Genomic DNA, 23,924 nt, shown 5'->3' with positions numbered 1-23,924 from the left:
TCTCCATTGTGGAGCTGTCTGTGGACCCCATTAGGTCAGGGCGGAGTGGGGGCTCTCCAAATAAAAACATGTGCTGCAAACAGGAAGTGGGCATGTAAGGATAAAATGAGAACTGCTTATGAATGGGGTATGCTCATATTTCCTTGGTTTTTCCTTCCTCAATTTCTGATTCATCTCAATACAATGATGTCGTTTGCTTGAGTTCCACATGTGTCTACACTGTAGCATGAGCACTTCTGGAGATTTAATCAAGTTCTGACTAACAAAATCATATTCTAGCACGTATTCTAGCAGACACTAGTATCTTGTGTCTGCCTGCATGAAATGATAATTGCGTGCTTTCCAAAGAAGTAAGGAACTGTCTTCCAGAGAACAAATGAAAATGTAAAAGACACATGTGGAATTTTCCAAGTTGCATGCGGTTCACTTAAAAAGTTTAGCATAAAAATAACTTATTTTAAAGAAGTCAAGATAAAGTCAAGTTTTGCCTCATAGTGCGTGTGCGCTTTGGTGAAAGTGCATGAAAGGATGCTGAACTCACTCCATGACCCCAGGTGCTCTGCTTTCAAGTTTTCCTGTCTTGTTTGCCCAGCAGCTGTTTCATCTCAGCGAGTGACCACTTCACAGCTCTGCTGTTTTCTTTCTGGGTGGATTTGTCAGCTGTGATCAAATCAGACTTTTGTTAAAAGTAAACTTTCTGTTCAGACATAGTTGATTACTCTACCCACGTCTCCCAAAGTTGGTATGTTTGGATTTAGTCATTAATGCTTTCTTGTTTTTTTACTGGAATGGTTAGTCAATTTCTCAGTTCCCCTGAGAGGCAGTATTCACAAGGGGACTGAGTCAGAGCAAACCTAAGATCTTAAAAGGGAATATAAAACTGAAGAACATAAGATACCCGACACATATCTTCCCACCAATTAACTTGCACATCAAGAGTAGGTAAAAGTTAATGCTACACATAATATCACATCTACAGTTTTTACCGAGTTCATACAGAATTTGATTCGTTTTCTCATCAACAAGTATGGGGCGATCGTGGCTCAAGAGTTGGGAGTTCGCCTTGTAATCGGAAGGTTGCCGGTTCGAGCCCCGGCTTGGATAGTCTCGGTCGTTGTGTCCTTGGGCAAGACACTTCACCCGTTCCCTACTGGTGGTGGTCAGAGGGCCCGGTGGCGCCAGTGTCCGGCAGCCTCGCCTCTGTCAGTGCGCCCCAGGGTGGCTGTGGCTACAATGTAGCTTGCCATCACCAGTGTGTGAATGTGTGTGTGAATGGGTGGATGACTGGATATGTAAAGCGCTTTGGGGTCCTTAGGGACTAGTAAAGCGCTATATAAATACAGGCCATTTACCATATTCTGCAACATCATGCAAGGAGGAGGCAGAAAACAGAGGACAACTTTGTATGTGATGAAGTTTTATTGATTCACAGTTATGATGGATGAATGGATTGCGATTTGTTCTTTAACTGAAATGTGGCTCTGACTCAGACAGTGTCTATCTAACTTTCCTCAAGGAAAGACGTAACAAAGCTTATCACCTTCATACCTTAAATTTTACCTGCAAGATAAACATGTGGGTACAGATTACATTTTGTAAGAGTGTTGACAAAAATAAAATTAGAAAAAACAAAAACAAAACAGATCCAGTTTATTTGGTGTCATAAGGTATGCATCACAGCTAAAGGCAAACTTAATCACATCATGTTTTTTAGTTTTTAGATGAGGTCAAAATCCCTGAGAGTACAGCTTTGTAGATAAGCACCACGTAGATCACACTCTCAGCTTAAAAGACAGAATTAAAGCACAACTGGCCGTAGAAAACAATACAGTAATATGATGAATATACAGCCACTTAAGCTATGGAGTGGCATATAATGTTAAATAACACAGAAAAAGGCCGTAATATGTCAAAATACACTGTACATAAGCACAAAACAACAGAAAAGCATCAGCAAACAGGAAATTTAGACTTTCCCCCCCAAAAATCTCTTTGTTTAGCTGGGCATGCATGATTACAGAGCTGTAAAGGGCCTTCTTTGTCAAGGAAAAAAAAGAGTCCTGGATTACGCCAATCTGCTGAAGAAATTAATTAAGTCTGAAGCTGTCTTTATGAGTGACGTGTCTCTTCCACAACATGTCCTGGAATCTGTCCATTAGAAAACCATCTTAATGGGTTTAACCACTAAGCCAGTAAGCCAAACACATCAAACACATTAATGGGTAAATAACATCATTAACACGTGTTCCACGTTGTAAAGAAAATGTTGTATTATTGTTTGCTGTGCTAAGAGATTCAGCAAAAGTGTACAATATACAGTACGTTTTACCAGGCCTTCTGTAAGCACAAACAAGGCCAGTGTTGAAACATGAACAGGATATTTTATTCCATTTTTTTCTCCCAGACAAACATGTTGTTCTCGTAGGAGAGCTGAAAATGCCAGCTTGTGGTTGCTGTATGGCTGCCTACAAAAAAACACAGATTTGGTAGTAAAACTGTATGTCTGCTTGAGTCTTTCTCCAAACCCTGATCCCTTTCTGTCTTTCTCCTTTTCTTTTCCATCCTCTCTTTCCCTCACTTGCCAAATCTCTGAGAAAATCTTTTTCTTGTAGCCTATGTAAACACATAAACACAAATTTGTCCCTTTTAAGTAACTACTCCATAGCGTTTCTTTGTAATGTCTTTGCTATACCCCGAATGTTAACCTTAACAGTAAGTCTAACCGAACGTATGCAATTAAAAGGCTTTTTATATGCTCTCAAAACCCAGCCTGCCTTCTTGCCTGCCCCAATGCTGTGGTCTTGTCACATCAGTTTTCTCTCCCATCAGAGAGGGTGGAAGAGGGAAAAAAAACACTTTACCATTACAGTTGTTTTACTAATATAATAAAATATATCTACAATTATTCAGCTGTATTATGGGGTCATTCAAATACCAAATACTTTAACAACTGTATAAATGATTTATCCACTGGTCCAGAAAAACAGCAAAACATTTTATATAGATTCTAGCTAACAACGTCTTGACTAAGAATGTTGTTTAGGTGTCAATTTCATGAATAAATAAAGTAATAATGTATAGCATAAATAACACATTGAATATGAAAAAACCCCTTTGTATTTCACTTTTTGACATGTAAATATGAAACGATAAAATTCTTAATGGTTAATGAAACAAGAGTGGGGACAAAACTAGAATACTGATGTTTAAAAGATAAAGTGCTTTGTTCCACAAAAATAATCTGACATCTACTCTAGATGAGAGGGACAGCTACACTTCTGTAAAATGCTGATTTTTCTTTAAACCAAAGTAAAAATAATCTGAAAGGAAAACTACCCAGAATGTACCGTTCACCTGAAATATACTGAGGTTAATATAATGACATACAGTATTGTTAAAGAGCACCAATAACACAAGTATTACAAATGATCCAATCCCAAGTTTCTATATTGGGGGAAAGTGTCATTTCCTTACAGCATCGGCATCCCTGTTGTCTTTGTGGCAGGTTAGTTACAGTGACATGAAGGTCTTTCATGTGTATGTGTTTTTAAAATCTAATTTAAGTTACTAGTAGTCCACATTCACAAAAAATATTGTAGTTATAATAACAAAAATCTTACTTAACTAGAGTAAAAAACATGTCGACCATCTTTAACCTCCCAACTCTTGTAGTCGGTGAGTTGAGTAGTGTCTCTGCAATGGCCGCCTTTGTGTATTATTATTTCCACATCTTGCAAGGAGATGAGCAGGCACAGTTTTACATATTATTGTGGGTCCTAATATCCAAAGAGCCTGATGCCATCAACGTAAACCCAACCTTAGTGGTCCCTGGGCCACATGAGAAGGCCTCCTCCTGGAACCTGGGACAGGCTACAGAAAGTTGTTGGTGATTTGCCTCTGATGCTCAAACAGGTCTTCAGTTTCTGCACTATATGCATCACCTGTAAAGGAACAACATCATTAATAAGAGGTGAGAGCTGAAACTTACGGCAATGTGAAAAAAACAGAAAGATTTTTAGTATCCTCACCTGCATGGCATCCATACATGTAAGCTCTGTGGCCATCATATTTGCACCGACATCTCATAACATTGTTCATAAAGTCAGACTCAGCCATGTCCAGTGAGGGGTTGACTTCCACCTGCAAAATAAAACGATAATATAGGACGTTATTTATTAGGAAACAGGGCGCACACTTTAGTCTAGTAAAGTATCCTCAGTAGACCATGTTCGTGGCTAAGGAAGGAACAAGTCTCTTCTCCCCACACATGGGAAAGCAGTTTAAATAAAGAGCAGTTGGATTTAAAATTGAGGGCCTGTTATTAAACTGCACTCGTAGCTGGTATTGTTTTTATAGTCAGTCTGTTTCTCATCTATAAAAAGTTGGATGACTTTTCCATACAGTATTACTATTGTAAGGATAAATACACTATGTGGTACTTTCACATGAACCTAAAGCTGGTAGTCTACAGCTGAATATATACACTGAATAACATGGGGCAGTAAAATGCTTTTGTTATGCAAAGCACAAAATATACTGTTTGACCACAGGAATTCTATTGTTTCTTGCTTTTACATCTTGTACAAAAAGATTTAACAGTTTACACAAATTATGGCAACTGGCCATGTAAGAAGCTCTGGAAATTTACAGGTGCCCAAAGTGTCTGCAAGGGAAATCTTCTCTGCTCCTCATGCTGACATTGGAGTGCACAACAAGGGCCTGAAATTAGCCTGAAATTGAAGTCTTTTGCAAAAGAATAGTTATGCATAAGAATGTTTATGTGTCTGAAATTAGTCTTATTCTGAATGTTGCCATACACTCTACTAATAGCCTAGTCTGTCATTTGCAGAGCAACTCTGTAACTGCTGATACAACCATTCTCCTAATCTGGTCTGGTGATAATACTGAGACGCCATTTACTGTAATGGTTGCTCTGCAAACTGCTGCACCCACTTTAAGTACAGGTTACAAACTGCTTAAAGCAAGCAAGAAGGCTAACTATACTAAAAAAAGGGAGAAACCATCTTAAAAACACAGTGAATGCAGAAAAACTCTCTTAATTTTTCAGTGTAAATTACAGTGTTGGACCAGAGTGTATGAGGCTTTTGCAGAAGATTGGTTCGGTGACAGAGTGCGTTGCTCAGTGAGAAAGTAGCTATAAAAATAAAAACAGGGCAGGAGAAATTCCTTGGTGGTAAATTAGCCGTTCCTAATGGAAGAAGGGAACTAGGTGCTGTTTGACTAAAGGGAGGCACTAGTTAATTTGGGTAAATTGTGTGTTTCATTAGCACTGGGTGGTTCAAGGGCAGGCCTGCTAAATCCTCCTGTACAGCCTGCGATCTGTAGTCAGGCATCATCTGCACTTTACTAGATAAATGAAAGAACACAGCACAGAGGAGCACTGCTATAAGAGATGTTTGTATTTTTCCAATTCTGCAGCCTCAGTGAAAAACTCCTTCACAGGTTTTACTTTCTCGTTTCTCTCAGTTAAAATTGGTTCATACCCTTTCATGATGACCTTTGCACTTTCATCGTTTCCTGTCTCTTCCTGTCATTTGATATAACTCAATTTCTGCCTGTTCTATCATGTATTGGTCTTTATTTGCCTCCATACTATGCTACAGCAGTGCGCCACTTAATTACGCCCACTCATCTTACTCAAAATACATACAGTTAACAAATGCCTTTATATATGAGTATGACACATCAATCATGCCAAAATTAAATGAACTCTTCCTAAACAGACAGCAGAACAGTGTTAATTACAAAGACCTAGTGCAACCTCTCAGACAAACTGAGTAACAGCAATAATTATCAAACAGTGAGCTATACTGTAACCAGTCTACCACATCGAGAAGGTAATTGGGAGCATGCTCAGATCTGAAGACTGGTAGATCAGAGGTCTGTACTGAAAAAGGAAGATAATGAGATATGGAGTCCTTGATGTGTTTTAGACTGGCAGCCACAATGACTTCAGTCGACAAAGAAATGAGAGACACATGAATGGTTAAGGTGGTGACTGTTTAGAAGAAGGTTAGTAGGTTTTACTGAAATAGACAGAAACCACAACCAGCCATGAGGAAATCCACCTTTAAAGCCTGTGAACCTCTCTTAATAAAAGGATCTCTGATCTTGACGAACCAGTTGAACATTTTAAGAAATAAATGTGATTTTTTTCTGGAAATTAGAGGAGAACATTAATACTGCACTCATAAAATACTATTCAAAAGTCCTAAGCCAACCATTTTCTTTGTATTCTGTTAGGAAAATGGGAAATAGGTGCAGCAACGTATTAAAGTGTCCAAAATAAAGCATACAAAGTAAAAGCATAGGTTGTACAATGTTTGGTATGAGCACCTTTTTTCTTCAACACAGCCTGAATTCTCTTAGGCAAGCTTTCTTATCATTTCTTTAAGTAGTCTCTGTTCTCCAGGCTTCTTGAAAGACATTCAAAGCTCATCTTTGCAGGGTAGCTGCCTTTTGTTCCATTAACTGTACAGATGATCTCACACTATTTAGATAATTTTGAGGTCTGAGATCTGTTCCATCATGTGTTTTTCTATCCAGGTATACTTTTACTGCATTGGCAGTGTGTTTGAGATCATTGCCATGCTGAAAAATGAAGCTGTTTCCAATCAGATGCTTTCCAGATAGTACTGCAAGGTGGATCAAGTTTTCAGCTAATACGTTTTTAGGAATCACCTTGTTTGCGCAAAATTATTATTTTATGCCTGTGACATTTTGTTATCATTGGCATTTTACATAGATTCAACAAATGACATTGGAACATATATGTGCTTTTGAAACAGCCTGCTAGAGACAAAGTGCCTAAAGATATAATCACCTGAAAGTGAGTGGAAAAAGCACTCAAAGTCCAAAGAAAAAGACTTTCAGAAAGGCTAGAGAACTATTGCTCAAGACCACTTTGCAAAATAAGTTTACAAAATGAAGGTTGATTAAGATTTGTGCACAGTACTCTAAATGTATGCCATACATAATGCAGCCAACAATCACTTAGCTTAGCTTTGAAAACAGAAGCTCATTAAAGGGCATATTATACAGTATCATGTTTGTTTAATCAGAACAAAAGTATATGTGTAAAAATATCATTGTTATATGCAGATCTTTCAGCAGATTAATTCTCCACCAGTCACAAGAAGGTTGTTGAGATAACTTAGAAGTCTGCAGTTTGTGCTGACAGTAGTTGCATTTTAACCAAACAGACCTACTTTTCTAACAGAATAAGCCTATTTCCCTTTACTTTAAAGTGTTTTCTGAAAAGCAAAGTTACTTATATTTCATTTTTCTGGCAATAAGATTTTCCCACATTGGAAAAAGAAAAGGTGACAAATATAAACTTCTGACCTGGAATATGTAGTCTCCTGGCCGTACATCAGTCACGTCAACCCACTGACAGTCGATATCATGGCGATATGTATCCCAGCAGCCCACAGAGATGCCTTGATCACCCATGTTATAACAGGAAAAGCGTTTCTGGAGGCCTAAAATACATATCAGCAACATTATCAATCACAACATCAAAGCTCATTTAATGCTTGGCACTCCCTGTTATTTTTAAGAGCCTTTAGCTTTCTGAATTGTACTGGACTGCATACTGTATGAACAATGGGCTTTTTCATATGAGCTATTTCATCCATGATATAACAAGTAAATGGAGAGTGAACAAACAACAACAGCGGCGATCTAATACATTAACCACAAAGTAAAAATCTGAATAGCTGTAGCTGAAATATTGATATTAATTTTCTGTCACTAATGGGAAACATTATGGGTTTTTTTGGAAGGAGGGCTGAATTGTGCTGAAAATTACCATCAGGGCAATATGTGTCCTCCAGACAGAAACTGGCCTTGTGTCCCTCTGCAACCCTCGTGCCATTCAGAGTCAGCAGGTCGTAATGCGTGAACACCTCAATGCTGTGGTAGTGCCTGTGACGACAGATGGGAAAGTCCAGGTGAGAGCGTGTATGTGTGTGTCTGCATGTCTGAGTGTGTGCATTTACACTTACTGAACACTAGCTCCCTATGGCTTATATCCTTATGACCTCACTGCTTGAACATGAGAGAGGGTGTCACCGTAACACCTCTCACAGAAGCTTATTTTAGTTCTGGCTTGGTTGAAATGTTTATTCATTCTAAATGAATGGCAGGCTTTGAAACGCACATCCATAGCTCTGATATGTTGTAATAAACTGAGGCAGACTTGACTGCACGTAGGCTGCACGGTCCTTTGTATTACACCTAACCTGTGGTAGCCAGACGATTGCAACCATCATTTCCACAAACACGCGCTGTAGAAGGGTTCGTGATTTGGGACATCTCACGCAGTCAGCACAGTATGCCACCCTCTTCGCTTATCCTGACAGGTTTGAAAGTGCTCTGTTCCTACTGAAAAGAAACTGAGACCTAGTGATGGACAAAGGCGCTTATGTCTATTGGCCATATTGCACGCTTCCTGCCGTGTCCACGGGAATGAGATCACACATCAGTATGTTTTTTTTCCCTGGTTGCAATTGAATGCAATTAAAATAAATATACCTTTAATTACTCAGTGTGTAAGGAGCATTACTCCACATTCATATGTGGAATAAAGAACATGCTTTTGCCTGAATATTTCTGACAGCTCGTGAAAACCCAAAACACTCAGAGTGACCATAAGGGCAACCACAACATCCTACATCAGTATTTTAAAGTTTTTTTCCACTCCGTCAACCCACACTCCTAAACAGTAAAGCAATTTTACACTTCTCTTTACCTCTTTTCAGGGATAATATACCTGTGACACTGGTGCCATGTCCAGCTCTCTTTCGATGCTTTGGGTCTGAAATCAGAACGACCCAAATTCATGATGCGGGAGGAGAACCTCAGCAGGCGTCGGTGGCCATAAGGCCAGTTCATCCTGGCAGCAGATGATGACAGACAGTTCTCTTCATTGGCACAGGTCAGAAGATGGAGAGGACGGTCTTCCAGGTAGGCTGTCTCCTGGACCAGCTGGGCATCCACAACAAGGTCAGGTGCCGCTGAAGCAGGTGTAACAGATTATCTTAAGATTCAAACTGAACGAGAAGGGAAGACTACAGGTAAAAACTGCAACTTACTGTCAGAACAGCTGACCCCAGCAGCCTTTGCTCCACCTCCACGAGGACAATGGATATGGTTGTTACGACGACACTGTTGAATTGAAAGCTCTGTCCCGACGCAGTGAGTTCCGCTGAGAATCACATCGTTGACACTGGGGTCGCCAGGCCAGTACCAGGTTTCCTGTCAAAAGAAGGGTGTAGAGTTTTCTATCAATAAATTGTATCATAGTCATCATTTCCCAGTCATTGTTGAAGTTAATGAAGGGGCTGTGACTATGGATTGGTCTCTACGTGTTCATTTATTTCTCATCAATACCTTAAGACACTGCAGATTAGATTTTGATAAATCTTAGAGGAAAGATGGCTCTGACCACTTTACTCTGACATTTTCAAAATTAAACTAATTGGGTTAGAAGTGGGAGTGCTTCGTTGTCCTTTTAGAACATTTCAGATACTGATGACAATACTTTGGCAAAAGTTGGTTGCACTATAAAAAGAGATCAAAATAACTTGTTATGTTTGTCAAGGGGATAGTTACCTGATGAGCACTGGCAGCAAAGCCCAGGCCCAGCTGTCTGCATACCACCATGGCCTCGGTTATGCCCCAGTTCTCACTACAGACAGAGCCCCAGCGTTTACGACCCCCAACCTCCATCAACACCTCTACACGGCCTTCTGATGGGACTCTACCACCAGCAAGCCGCACCTTGAAATCCATTGAATTAAAAGAATTAAGTGGATGGTGTGTTATAAGTGAAAGCTCATAAGCTCATGAACTGTGATGGTGTAGATTTCATACCGTCTTTTCTGTGCCTGTTTTAGGAACGTTGCAGCGTACTGAGGCATCCTGGCTGTGTTTGAATGTCCATGGTTGGACTTCCTGGAAGTAGCAGTCTAGAATAGAGTGTTCCAGCCCAGTACACTGAACATTGTTCATATGGATGGGCCCTGTACCTGCATAGAAAGGAGGAGATTTATTAGATTAAAAAAAAATGATGCATCAAAAAAGTGGGAACAAATGAAAACCCAAAGAGCATGGGCATAACTGAAGGGCAATATCCCTTGTGACTGTCTGAGGCCACCCACCACAGATGCAATGGCATTACGAGACTCTGTCATGCAAAAGAGCGCAAACACATAAAACCGAGGCTCACTATTCCTTTCATATGAAAAGCTTCCTCTATGTTAGCATCAAACCAACAATGAAAAGTTCCTATCAGTCATGACAAAATGCTTCTGCAAGCCAAGCAGCAGCACAACCAACATCTACTTTGGGCATCTGTCACACCTCATTACCACCATTCTTTTGATTTACGAACAACAACGACTACTACATTGTGTGTAGTCCACCACCTTGGGTGAGCAAAAAAGCAAAAGCTATGTCAGCATTGTAAAGGATTCAGACAAGGATTTGTTTGCTATTTAAACCCAGATAATCTTTAAACAACATAGGAAAATGCAAAAGTTCTTAGGGAAATAGCTGGTGTGATAACGATGACAGGATATCAACAAACTATGGCACAAACTGTAAACTGAGAAATAAAGTAGCATTGAAATAAACACAACCAAACCACAAAAACTATGGGAAAAACAAAACCAAGAAAAAGGGCGTAAAAGAAGATAGTTGGGACCAGATTGCAGCCCAACCAAATACGTCTCTGTGTTGGTTTTGGTAGATTGTAGGCCTTCTTCCATACTGGTCACCATGCGTGGGTTCATATGGATGAAAAGGACATATCTAAACCACTTCTACCTCTATCTGCATGGTAAATGCCGCAAACTAGAGCCAAAATCCCACTGTTTAACATATGAAGACAAACACAGGGGGACAATTTAAAGCAAAACGAACAGTGACAAGATCTATTTAAGCCTTAGTTTGGGAAATCCACAAAAGCTTAAAATAAATTCCAGGAAAGCCACATGCACTCTGCATACACACAAATACACACAACCACTGAGAGTGTTACTAAACTCTTTGTGTTCCCACTGTGTAGACTATAGTACACAAACATTATACACTGGGTGTACGGCACCAAGTGTAAGAGGGGAAACAAAACTGGTTAAGGATCATCAATTATAATCAGACTAAAGATCTCTAATCATCTAAATTTAAGATAAAGCACAACTTTATCTAAACAACAACAGGCACCATCATCACCATCATCATTAGAGCCAACAAGTAACAAAAATACTGCATCCTCAAAAGACACATTTGCGTGCCAGCACACACACATACACAAACTTAAACACACACAACTGTAAATTCGTTATTGATTGTATGTATTAATTATTAACAACACAATCACATGACTGATCAAGCTCTAACAACAAATTACTACTTTTCTACACCAGAATCAGCTGAGCTGTCACAGTTTTTACAGCTGCAGTGCTTAGGTTAAATGAGACCAAGTCCTAATCTCCCCTATTGCATCAAAATGGCTGGATATGTACGTACTTCACGGGTAAAATTACACAGCAAAAATAACAATGTTGGTTAAGAAAGGAAATAGAAACATTGTCCCTGTAATTTAACTCACTGATGATGATGATGATAAATGTAATGATGATGGGAGTTAAAGAGTTTGCGGGTGGAGTCTGAAGAGAACCTTTCTTCTCTTATATTCTGCCGAATAATTAAAACATGAACACAAGCATAAAATATCTAGGTTGTAGAGTGGATACATCTATGAGAGCAATAATGAGACATAATATAAATGTGGTATCTTAAATTTAGTCTATACAAGAAAGAGCAAGGTTGATATGTAATTATGACTGGGATATGCCAAAGATCATTTGAAGAGATTAGAAAATTGACTTTTGAGGACGGAAAGAGCATAATATCAGTTACATTCTTGTTGAGAATAGCGCAAATAGTTGGTTAGTGGTTACAAGGGAAACCCTGTTCTTGTCCTCTCTGAAATTAAACTCAATTTTAGGAACAGTTAAATGTGTGTAATGTTTTTCTTTCCATGGAATGTCTCTCTCTCTCTCTCTCCCTGCCAAAAGACTTTTTTCCCCTGTAAAATGCAACAGTCATTTAAATTTCTGCACAGATTTGCTTGCTTATTTGAAATTAAATGGCACAAGCAAACTTGCACCGAGATCGGCATGTATTATTTTTCATATTTATGTTGACATCTGGATTTCAAGGTTAGTTAGAAGATGGCATCTCACTAATCCAGCTGGGATATTCTATGTCTGTATACTATAAAGGCCATTTAATACGTGCAAGCAAGCGTTTCAACAAATCTGATAAGGGAGGCCACATTCAGAGGCAGAACATCTGACTGGTGCACTTCACTCTGTAATCAACCAGTCAACTCGACCACAGCCTTTATCACATTATTTATGATGATCAAATGTGATAAAGTCATGCTCTTCTGTGGGGTCCTGTTGGCAAAAAGATACGACAGAAATGATGAGGAATCTTTTTTTTGTGTGCGTTAAAGATGTATAGGTATAGGCAAGTTGGCAAAAGTAAACACTTTTTACACAAATTTACATTGATGTGTTGCTCCTGTGAGAGTTTATTCCATCTATGAGTCTAACTAGGCCTTTTCAAATGACATTTAGCCCAGTATGCATATGTCCTCTGAGCACCAGGGAAATCAGGTAATAAAAATGACAAGCTGAATCTGAGAGAGCTTTGAATATTGAGTACTTTAGGACTGGCGGCATGACGCTTTCCAAATTCACTCTTAGCAGATCATATCACTGCTATTGTTCTAAAACCGCCAAGTGAGCTAAACAAGGCGCAGCCAGCTGGTCTGATGCATATAAAAGAAGCATGGTTTGTCTGTAGCAGCCTGGTACATATTGGATATACTTTATTTGAGGTTAATATAGTGGACAGCGGAGTGTAATTGTACTATACTATCGTGTATCACTTCTGCTATTTTCAAATGACTGCAGAGTTTCAAGAAATCAGTGACATTATATTATCAGTGCTCCAACGTTATCCACATAAAGCAGTATTCTTTGATTGTAACTAACTTAAGTGACATGGTTAACTGACATTTTGTATTTGCATTTTTTAAAAGATTTTAAAAGTCTAGAGGCAAAGCAGTTATAATACTTTGCTGATGAAATGCCAGTGCAATGCATTGTGCGGCCTCTAGAATAAAATTTCCACCTATTTACGTCTCTAAATGTCACGGTTTGCGGGGGCAAGCCGTGTGGAATATATATAGGACCAAAAGGCGGCAGCTCTGGTGCAGGTGAGTGTTTATTAACAACAAAAATGCAAACAACAAAGGCGCTAGGAACATGAAACTGAAACCTAAACTGGGTAAACTAACAACACAAACCAAGAATGACGGTGCAGGGAGGTCCGGGGAAATACATACAGGGAGACCGAGGGGAAACAACACAGACGAACCAGCAACTACTATGACAGAAGACACAACTTAAATACACTCAGAGAACACAGGGGGATTACATACAGGTGGGGACACAGCTGGGAGTAATTAACATGACGAGACTAGGGAGGCAAACTGAAAACACTCACATAAGACACAGACCTTCACAATAAAACAGGAACTTACACATGAAAGGACACAAACTAAGAAACGCGGACTAGATACAGGAACACACGGGCAGAACAGAGTAAACACTAACCAGAGGAAGAACAGAACCAAAATCGCGAAGAGAAAACACAAAACGCTGGGTCAAAAGGACCCAGGATCATGACACTAAAAGAGCAAATCTGAAGGTCAAGATAATATCCCATCGTAAAGCTTTCTGCTCTGGTCAATGCATAGCCACAAAAAAACAGGGTTGCAAGTGTATGAGTGAATCACCAATTATAGAAACCAACTCACAGAAGTAAAATATAACAAATGTAAGAAGAATACATCTACCAATTCTGAGGCATTTTTATTTTTTAAACCTAATTAAAGATTTTCAGCTACTGTGTTTTTCTGTCAGTTATGATTGCAATAGTTTCTCTCTACCTGTGTATTTGTGTATGCGTGCAATGAATAGGAGAACCAGGTGAAGTGAATCCCAGTAAAAAACATTGTAACATTGTGGTTAAATAAACGAAACTCCACCGAGATAGAAAACTGACAAATTATACACCTCTGTCTATTCTAAACATATGACTTTGAAGCCTGGCCAAATAACTGATTAAAACCAGAAAACAATGTGTACGCAAACTAATGCAACTGAATCTGAGGAAAGCCAAAAAAAAGCTGATTTTAGTTCTTTAAGGTAACACAAATGCCAGTTCAAGAGGTAATCGGGTAAAAACACATAAAAGACATAAAAATATGCTTTTTGTGATCAACTGAACAGCTAGACCAGTAGAACATCATCCCACATTTAATCTCCATCAGCAAGATTAGAGACTACTCCCTACCATGTGGCATGGGGAAGCTGTTCTCACATCTCGTAAGGGTGGGGTCACCACTGGTGCAGCTGGGTACTGACTGCGTCTGTGTGTGTCATCAAAGCTGGACATTTGAAATTAAAGCAAAAAGACCACAGCTCTCAGTAAGTGAATGAAAAGCTTGCTTGAATCTAGCAAGATTATGTCTCTGGCTTTAGTATCAAATACTAATATAAACTACTATGGCTTATAGTATTTCATTTTGTGAGTGAGTGTTTGTCTACACACACATGCATATGCTGTTTGGGCAGCTGGAAGTCCTGGCACAAGACTCACATAATCACAGCTGGAGATACTGCAATCAACACATTTGCAGCTTCACAAGGCAACATACACAGACAGACAAACACACATGCCCACACATTATCTGATCAGTCAGAGCAGACGGGTGCGGCGTCTATGGTAAACAAAAGATAAGCAAAAGGCTGAAAAGTCTCCCTGTCTTCTCTGGAATACCATGACGCATGAGAAACACATTCAAGCATCCAAATTATACAGGCAGAATGAATTCATTAAATGTGGAGTTTTCCAGAATGTTTAATGAAAGTCTGTGCTTTGGGCAACAGCAATTTCTAGTCTTACCTTGACCCATAAAGGCTCCATGCAGCGCATCTTTGGCAGTACCAAAGCCCAGTTCCCTGCACACAACACTGGCTGCTGTTCTGTCCCACAAGTGATCTACGATAGTCCCCCATTTTCCATCACGGAGCACCTCCACACGCCCCTCTCCCAGTCTGGGGCCCACCTTGAGACGAACAGGCTGTATACGGCAACAAAGGGAGAATAAAAATCAGTTTACTAAGAAAACTACATGATTGTGCAAATGTAGATACAAATTCTTAACCTTACCACAACTGGATAGGGCGCTTGAGGTCTTCCTGAAGAGATGCGAGCAAACTGAGGTCCTGGTACACACTTGACCACTGCATGTCTCCCATTTTTACAAGGGGTAGGACTACGGGGGATTGACAGCTGAGCATGGCACTCTGAGAGACTGTTCTCAGTGCCTATACAATGAACTTTCTCTACCCAAAATCCTTTCTTTTTTGCCATGAGACTCAGTCTGCAAAGAACAGAAAGTAAATTGTAGGTAACATATTCTTAAAGATACTAACAATTTGGTTTTAATTTGTTAGTGTTTCTTAATGATATTAAGTAGTAGTAATTCCTGTATAGTTAATACAGGAATGTTGTTATAAAATTGCACATTTGTAGATAAGAAACAAAGGGTGAAAAGGGTCATTTTTATTACCTTGTTGAAGGATCTTCAACCTTGGTATCCCATATTTTCCTGTAAAAGAACAGAACAGAAACAGACATGATCAGGACTGTCTGTTTTCTGAGGTTGCAAACACAAACACTCACACACACCTGGACCAATTTGAATATCATCTGCTGGTTTTTGTTTCTATCTAATCCAATCACTTAAAAGTGTTTTCAGCACAGAGAGCAGTAGCAAACACTTAAAACACCAACTTCATTTTTACTAGAAAAGTAGCCTTACTGGGTTACTTGAAATGAACCGTGCAGCTGCAAATATAACTTCTGCACATAAATCAGGAACAAATTTAGCTGTGGCTTTGTGGTGAGTGTAAAGTTAGATATATTGATAGTAATGACTAGTACAGTTTAGTACAATCCTTGTCCTTTTTCAGGAACCTCACTTTTCATCTCTCTGTATATATTCAGTATGATGTATTTCTTTCCTGAATGTGGGCTGTTTGCTATTTCCCAAGTGTACTCTGTTTATGTTTAGAGCCTGTGTAATAGTATGTTCTGTACCCACCAACATAAATATGTGTTCAACAAAAATGTTCAGGGTAATTTTTATCTAAATTACACACTTTTACATTAAATAAACTAACCCAGACTTTCTGACTTTCGGAACAAGCAATGCTGCTTAGCTGAGATTTACGCAAAGACACCAAGATGTGAGCTATAAAGAGATTAAAGAAACAACAAAAAAACAAATGAAAAATGAGATATTCTGATCTATGCTGTTAATCTCCAAAACCACACTAGGGGGAGGGAAAGCATGCCATACAGTGTCTGTGAAGAAGAACATTTCTTAAAAAACAGGCTTTAACCAGGCACGATATACAAATAAAACCTCTGGCACTCCCCGACGCTGAATGTCCAAGAACTGTAAGATCGAAACAGAGATTTATGTTCCAACTAGGCTGGCTGAATTGGGAGAGCGGTGGAGAGGAAAGCCGTCTGTTCTTTTGGCAGACACACAATGCACACATGCCAAACAGATCATACCAGGACATCCTCCAACCACTGCAAACTGCATACACCATTACCAACATTCACATCAATTACACCAAAACACTCAAGAATATACATGGCACAATCACAGTGACATTTTTATTTTATAAGTCTGGACAAGTGGCTTAAGTTATTATTAAAGTAAGATTAATGTTCTTCAGTCAGGAAAAAAGACCTATTTGTTGGGCTCCAGCATGTACTGGCTTTCATCAAACCACCCTGTACAGTGGCAATACACACACACAGTATCAATATCAATATATATGAAAAACAATCCAGTTCTGATTTGAGTGGTGTTCCCATTTAAAGAAACAAACACATCGAAGATCTAGGCATATTTGTATGAAAGTTAAGGCAGGTCAATATTTTTATTTCGGACATGAAACTCAGGACATTCCAGGAAAGTTGTAAGAGACAAACCATTAAAAAAGCAAACAAACTGAGGAATGAAGAAAGTCGTTGTCAGTGACATGATGTTATGCTGATGGTTGAGTAAAGTCATGGGCTGCTGATTTTACACTTTCCAGAATCACATAATAACTTGTTTCCTAAAGCTATAAGTAGTAAGTAGGCAATGAGACCTAAAAATATAAACAATCCTTCAAAAAGTATTTCAGTATTAATAACATGTTTTTATTTCAGGAATCATTCAACATACGTTTTGAAATTCACAGATATATCTCAAATCTTAAACCAGTCCTTTTCTATGGCCCATTTGAAGCATAAATGCAAAAACGAACATCTGTAAAAGATCAGTTGCATAAATAGCCCTGCCCTGATACATAACTACATGAAAAATATATCGAACAAAACCCCATGAAGCCATTGTTTTAACTAATGTGCATAGCTTAAAATAAAGCCCTATATATTGTCATGCATCTTACTGTAACTTGGACTAAATTGCATTAAAATTTAACACTTAAACTTTACAGTCTCTTGAATTACACTTGTAAAACATTTAAATGTGTCTACCATGTGGCTTTATAGTACCATAAGATAGACAGCGAGGAACAGCTACACACTCATTTTCATATGAGGCAAACATGTCTGTGACTTGTTTGTGACCTCACCACAGACAAATCAGCTAACCATTTACCCTCTTCAGAAGCCAACAGGACTACTACTTAGACTATAAATGATACCTTTGGGTATTTTATTTAACGGGATTACAGCACTGTTTGCCATGCTAAAATCAAGCACAATGAAAGCCATAAATACATTAAATATATAAAAAGAAATAATGCAATGTAACTAAAATATGAGGGGATAGGAGCTGTATGAAAGTATATCTGAGCTATCTGAATAGACAACCCCAGTATTCACTTGTTTTTCACCTCAACAGCATTCATCAGCCAAATAGTGTGTCCAGCACATGTTGTGGAAAAGAAATGAAGATAATGATAGGGAGTCTACACCTGCTTGTTAAAAAAGACATGCATTACATCACTGTTTGGGTTTTATCAGCTTTACACTGCTCAGCAGTGATATTAGGTCATTTCTACATCTTCTGATGCTACGTTACAACAGAATTATATATAAATGACATTTTGTTTTACCTCAGATAAATTTTAAAAACCAGTATTGGCAAAATAAATAAATAAATAATAATAATCAGACTTGCTTACATCCATTTTTTCAGCAAAGATCTACCTTAAAGTAGACACCAAAGAAAAGTGAAAAAAAGATTTCAAGTAGAATTACACAGAATAGAAATGGATGCAATTATTATAATTAAAAATAAATAATATAAAGAGAATTATATAAACCAATATAAGAAATTAAAGAACATTTTTAACCTACTTTGAGTGGCTATGGTAGAAAATCTTGCTTGTGAAACAGTTGCTAGGCCCAAGTGAAGTGATACAAATGCCTATGATTCAAGTCCTTTTTAAAAACCACCTTTCACAGTCTGTTCCAAGCCACAAAATAGCCACTGGCATGCACACAGAAATAAAAAGATGGGAAAATAAATTAGAGGGAAGAACACTGAAGAAGATCATACAGACATCAGACAGGAAAACCAAATTTGGTCAAAGAAAATGTCACCCAAAAGCCTGAAAATGATACGTTCGTCATAAGAAAATTTTAACTGAAACATAATTAAACATAAAGTCCCCAGTTAAGTCCCCAAATCACTACGGTGACAGAGGAAGACAGACAGCTGCTGACACAGCAGGCAGCGCTGCAAACTGCAGCTGTAATTGGCTATATTTCACACGAGCAAGCGAAAATCTGGCTCGTCTGACTGCTGCTCTCTGTCTTTCTCTCCATCCGCTCTTCTCTTGTTACTCTCTGCCTCCATCCTCGCCATCTTCGTCTCACTCTCTCTCACACACGGCTATAATTGGGGGTGTTTTTTCACCCTCAGCAGAATCCCTGAGAGCTTTGGTCCTGACCAACTTGTAATTATAGCATCTTCAGAATTTCATCCAAGTGACACAGGAAGAGTCATGGCAGGGTCTGGAATTTCTAAGAATGGACAGAAAAACTTGGAAAGAAAGCTTGGCTTTGTTCAAACCGTGCAGTACAAGCCTATGCTTTTTTGGAAAGTGAAAGAAGTTACATGAACGCTTAACAACCAAATTACCAAATTGTTTTTCTATGACTCTTTTGGCTATCATGATTGTAATTAGAGTACAAAGTGGCAATTTAAGTCAAGTCAAAAGTGCAACCTTACATTTATCCCTAATCCCAGTCTGAAACAGAATGAACATTTTTGCTGTATTCTTCTGGTTGTTATTTTGTAACCTCACATTTAACACATTCAGATTTTAGAAACCAAGTCTGTTGAACAACTTGCTTATGTGACTTCGAACAAAGGCATTCCAGCAAATGTATCTGAAACAGCCTGAAGTCAAAAACACATGTTAAAGAGGGAACAAACATGCTTCTGTGGAGACAGAAAACAGGTACAGATTTGGAAACAAACACATCATCATGGTTCAGACTAATATAGTGCCTGAGGCTTTAGCAAAACCCCTGGTCATACCCAAGAAAGACAAACCCAGATGTATCACAGCCACTTCCATGACAGAGCCTTATAATTTATACATGCAATAAAAGAATTCAAGATATTGGCTTACAGTACTTTTTGCTGAACATTAAGATAAACAGTATTGTGCACTTTGTTGTGGCTTTGGTCAGATGCTAAAACAGCAGGACAAGTCCTGTTATTTAAGTTCCTTTTACTTGACCTTAGAGGATTTAAAAACAACATTAAAAAAAGACAGTGAGCATATCCCCCTGAAGATGTCAATAAAAGCCCTTCAAGCTATAACAGCCCTGCCCTCCACTGGCATATCAATCTTCCTGGTAAGCAGCCAAATCACCTCTATTCGAACCATACAAATCTATCCATCTAATTCCCCTAAACAAGAACCTGCACTACACATTTTCAGTGTTTTGTACCTGTACTGTGAATCTATACTGCATAAGAAAATCAAGTAGATGCATGAAAAGCACCACACCTGCAATGCGGTGAAGCTGTGCTCTAATAAATGATCCTGTACAGACCGTGTAGAGTCGGGCTCGGCTGTTAAACAACAGCTTATTCGGAGGGACTTTTATTACTGAAGATATGATGCCATACGATCGCCTCCTCCAACAGTAGAATCAGGTTATAGCTTCACTGTGTTCCCAATAACACACAAGTTCAACAGAGATGGCATAATTCAAGGGCAATGCAGAAATACTTTCAGAGTGGCTGCACTCCAATAGTTTGTCAAGTCAATAAAAACTCAGAAAAGTCTATAAAACAAATCAACTTCCCTTTAACAGTTACAGCATTTCAGAAGCATGAGGGTTGTAGTACCTACAGCAGATTTTGTCACCAGTTGAGTCAGAGTAACCTGAGCCAGTAGAGGGACGGAACAGCTAAACTGGGAATCATCTATAGATGGCAGGTTTCCACAAGCAAGATCCACCTGGATCCATCTTCCACAATAATCCTCTGCTAATGTGTGGTCCTCCCGTGGTTTACAATATAAAGAGTCCCAAAAACCACTGCTGAGGGTTTGGTTTTTTTTTTTTCAACAAAGAGGATGCGGGCCAAAGGGGCAAAAAGATACATGCTCATTGGGACAATTGCAGTAAGCACATGCTTATACTGAACCTTAACCATATTTTAAGTATGGTTTTTAAGTTAAATTCCTTCATGCTAAAAGTCAATGAGATGAGGTCAACATCATTCATTATTCATGCCTGTGCAGCAGGGTACTTTGTTACCTGGCTTAAAAACTGTGTCTGCCAAACTAACATAAAACTGCAACAACTATCTTCATTTGTCTGTGTTTTTTTTTTTCTTTCATTGACTGAACAATCAAACTGAGTAAAATGAAAAGCTTAAGCACTGTCATGACATAAAAAGTAGCAAAGAACACATTGAGAAGTTGTTCTTTTCTGTTTCTCAGTAATAAAGAAACACAATCCCCAGCCCATCATCCATTTTCTCAACAACAACTCCATTTAAGGGTCGCAGGGGCCCTGGAGCCTTTCCCAGCTGCCATAGAGCGAAGTACACACAGGAGAGATTTCCAGTGTATCGCAGAGCTAACAAACACACAGGGCAGACAACCATTCACATTCACACCTATGGCTTTTGGACTGCCAGAGTAACCGCAGTCTATGCAGGCACAACATGCAAACTCCAGACAGGGAGGCCCCAGCTGGCCAGTGGATTCATTCCTATCCCTACTTGCTGTGAGACAACAGCACTGTGTTTTTTACTTATCCTTTTAAAAGTTATTTTCAGAGCTCTGTGATATTTTCCTAGTTTTAGTGTGAGCTGTATTTATAAAGTGTTCTTGTACCATTACTTGAATGAAATTAAACACAAATGAATGCAGAGGTTTCCATGCTTCTAAAGTAATGCACTAAAAGATGCATTGTTTTTTGTAGATGTACCAAACTTTCAGTGCTGGGAAACATAGGAAAAAAGTAATTGGCACACTGCCAGCAAGTCACACATGCTTTTTCTGTGGTGGCATGTAAAAGTAAAGAAAAGCATGGCTTACTTAAGCCCACAGAGATTCTCCTGCCAGAAAGTCACTCTACACATACCATCATCCTGCTCTCCAAAAGCGACCTCTGTCTCACACATTGTATCGATGGGACAGTTAAGAGCACAATCAGCAGTGATATTGCACCTCTGCATTGGAATCTAAAAGTTAAAGTAGAGCTGTTTGTCTGTGAGCTGCAGGCTGAAGATGGTATCAGAAGGAGAAAGGGAGTGAGAGGCAATGAGGTGTGCAGAGGTGATTTGCCTAGAGAGAGGGGTAGAGAAAGGGCAGTAGAGAGGAGTAAGGGATCCCCTTTATCATCATCCTGAGGCTGAGGAAAGAAGGGGGGGGTTGAGGGACATGGGAAAGCGGTGGCTGGGGGAGGAAGATAAGCCCAAAGCAAGACCTCTAACTGCAGTGATGCTGCTGCTGCTTTGTTGTTTTTTATCCATTCTTCACAATGTGTTTGTAGTCATTTAACAGTCAGATGAATGGCATAGCATGTTGCCCTTCTGAACTACAGTCAACAGCCCAGTGTTTTGCAATCTAATGACCTGGCCTCATAAAAGTGGATTGTATTGCTGTCAGTGCAGCTAGTGAGAAAGATTCATACTTACTTATATGTTCTCACATTGTGCTGAGTAGCCTCTGGAAAGCCAAGCATCCCACACACAACCCGGCTGCTATTGAGACTCCAGCCCTTGTCGCAAACTTGTCTCCATCTCCCAGCATGCTTCACTTCCACCACACCCTCTGTCATAAGGCTCTTCTTCTTTGTAGACATGAGGATGGGGCGAAGACGGACCTCCTCAATTCGCACCTTACTTTGCCTCTTAGGGAATACAAATGTCACTACTGTTACATATTTTTCTACAAATAATGCAGTAATTAGCCAAACATTAACTGTTGTACCTGATAGTGGTGGTGATGATGATGGGGCCTTTGGAACCTGGGAACCTCATATGGATGTCCATTTCCATAATATCCATACCCTGGTTGCCCGCGGGTGTCCACAAGCCCCTGCCATTGAGGTGCAGTATTACCATTAGGCCTTGGAGCAGTGGTGTGGGCTCTGCTGGCTGGCTGACTCACCGCCCTACGCTCAGGGGTGCACACAACCCCCAAATCTTCAGAGTGTTTGCAGTCATTCACTCCCCAACCGTTGTGTTTGCAGTCCTTCAAGGACTTCTCTGAGCCGTCACAGCGTACATTATCCATCCATATTGGGCCTTGAAAAAGAATAAACGATGCAAAACCTGATTCACTCTGATTTTCATTGATCAAGTAACAGACTGGCCGATGCATCTAAACATCAGCCAGAATCACTTCTTAAATACCTAACCCTTGATTTTTAGTGCTACACTGATTTAGGGTTGCACCTTAGTGGCATGTTTAGCAGTAGATACATAGTATTTTACAAGGAAGACTGCTGTAGATCCTGCTCCCCGAATCCACTCAACTCTTTAATTTGGATTTAAAAGCAGCAGTAAAGAATGTCCATAAACCATGGCAAGTGTTGCACAACTCTGGCAAGCAAATGCTGTCATTATTCTAAAACAAATGCCCTTTTTCGGCCCATATATTTGCTCTGCCGGCCTGCCAGGCAACCTTAACGAGATGTAGATTCCAATCCCACAACGAGTTATCTTTGTCACTTTATGATGTTAGTTATTTTGAATGTCTTAATTGGCTGCCTTTTCATGAAGCCATACAGTTGTGAGCCAAGCACACTGTACTGTGGAAGTTTTGGAGTAGACAGGTTAGTGGCTGCCTGCCACTCCAATAAATCTTAAGCTATACCCACCAGTTACTTTGTACACCTTTGTGTCTGTGCAAGCTCCTTTGACTTTGTACACCTTTGCTCTCTATTCTATTCTTCCTTGCTAGCACCAGGTTGGACTGACTTTTCCCCTAAAAACAGTCTTAATTCTTAGTGGCATAGTTTCTACAAAGTGCTGGAAATATTCTCCAAAGATTTTGGTCCATATTGACATGATAGCATCATACAGCTGCTGCAGATTTGTCGGCTGTGCATCCTTTATGAGAATCTCTTGTTCAACCACATACCAGTGGTACTCTGTTGGATTGGGATCTGGTGAGGTGTGGAGGGCATTTGAGTACACTGAACTTACTGTCCCATTCAAGAAAGAGCTTTGAAATATATATGTC

The 23,924-nt window shown here is 39.4% G+C and overlaps 1 protein-coding gene across 1 annotated transcript in view; it reads right to left on the bottom strand.

Moving 5' to 3' along the window:
- Nucleotides 1–1,400: 1,400 nt before the first annotated feature.
- The window catches only part of loxl4 (lysyl oxidase-like 4), a 24,963-nt gene continuing 2,439 nt past the window's right edge, over nt 1,401–23,924 (bottom strand). Inside the window, exons 3-15 of the mRNA XM_026191022.2 lie at nt 22,668–22,984; nt 22,373–22,587; nt 15,740–15,778; nt 15,337–15,550; nt 15,070–15,247; nt 9,898–10,052; nt 9,637–9,804; nt 9,117–9,279; nt 8,795–9,038; nt 7,832–7,947; nt 7,366–7,502; nt 4,029–4,140; nt 1,401–3,941 (exon numbers count right to left, since the gene is read on the bottom strand). Coding sequence (XP_026046807.1) covers nt 3,871–3,941; nt 4,029–4,140; nt 7,366–7,502; nt 7,832–7,947; nt 8,795–9,038; nt 9,117–9,279; nt 9,637–9,804; nt 9,898–10,052; nt 15,070–15,247; nt 15,337–15,550; nt 15,740–15,778; nt 22,373–22,587; nt 22,668–22,984 — 2,129 coding nt within the window. The 3' untranslated portion in view covers nt 1,401–3,870. The remainder of the gene's footprint in view (nt 3,942–4,028; nt 4,141–7,365; nt 7,503–7,831; nt 7,948–8,794; nt 9,039–9,116; nt 9,280–9,636; nt 9,805–9,897; nt 10,053–15,069; nt 15,248–15,336; nt 15,551–15,739; nt 15,779–22,372; nt 22,588–22,667; nt 22,985–23,924) is intronic.

This window comes from Astatotilapia calliptera, chromosome 13 (assembly GCF_964374335.1).
Source record: "Astatotilapia calliptera chromosome 13, fAstCal68.1, whole genome shotgun sequence".
Lineage (NCBI taxonomy): Eukaryota > Metazoa > Chordata > Actinopteri > Cichliformes > Cichlidae > Astatotilapia > Astatotilapia calliptera.
Note: the sequence above shows the minus strand (reverse complement) of the source record. Positions and strands in the feature narration are given on the sequence as shown.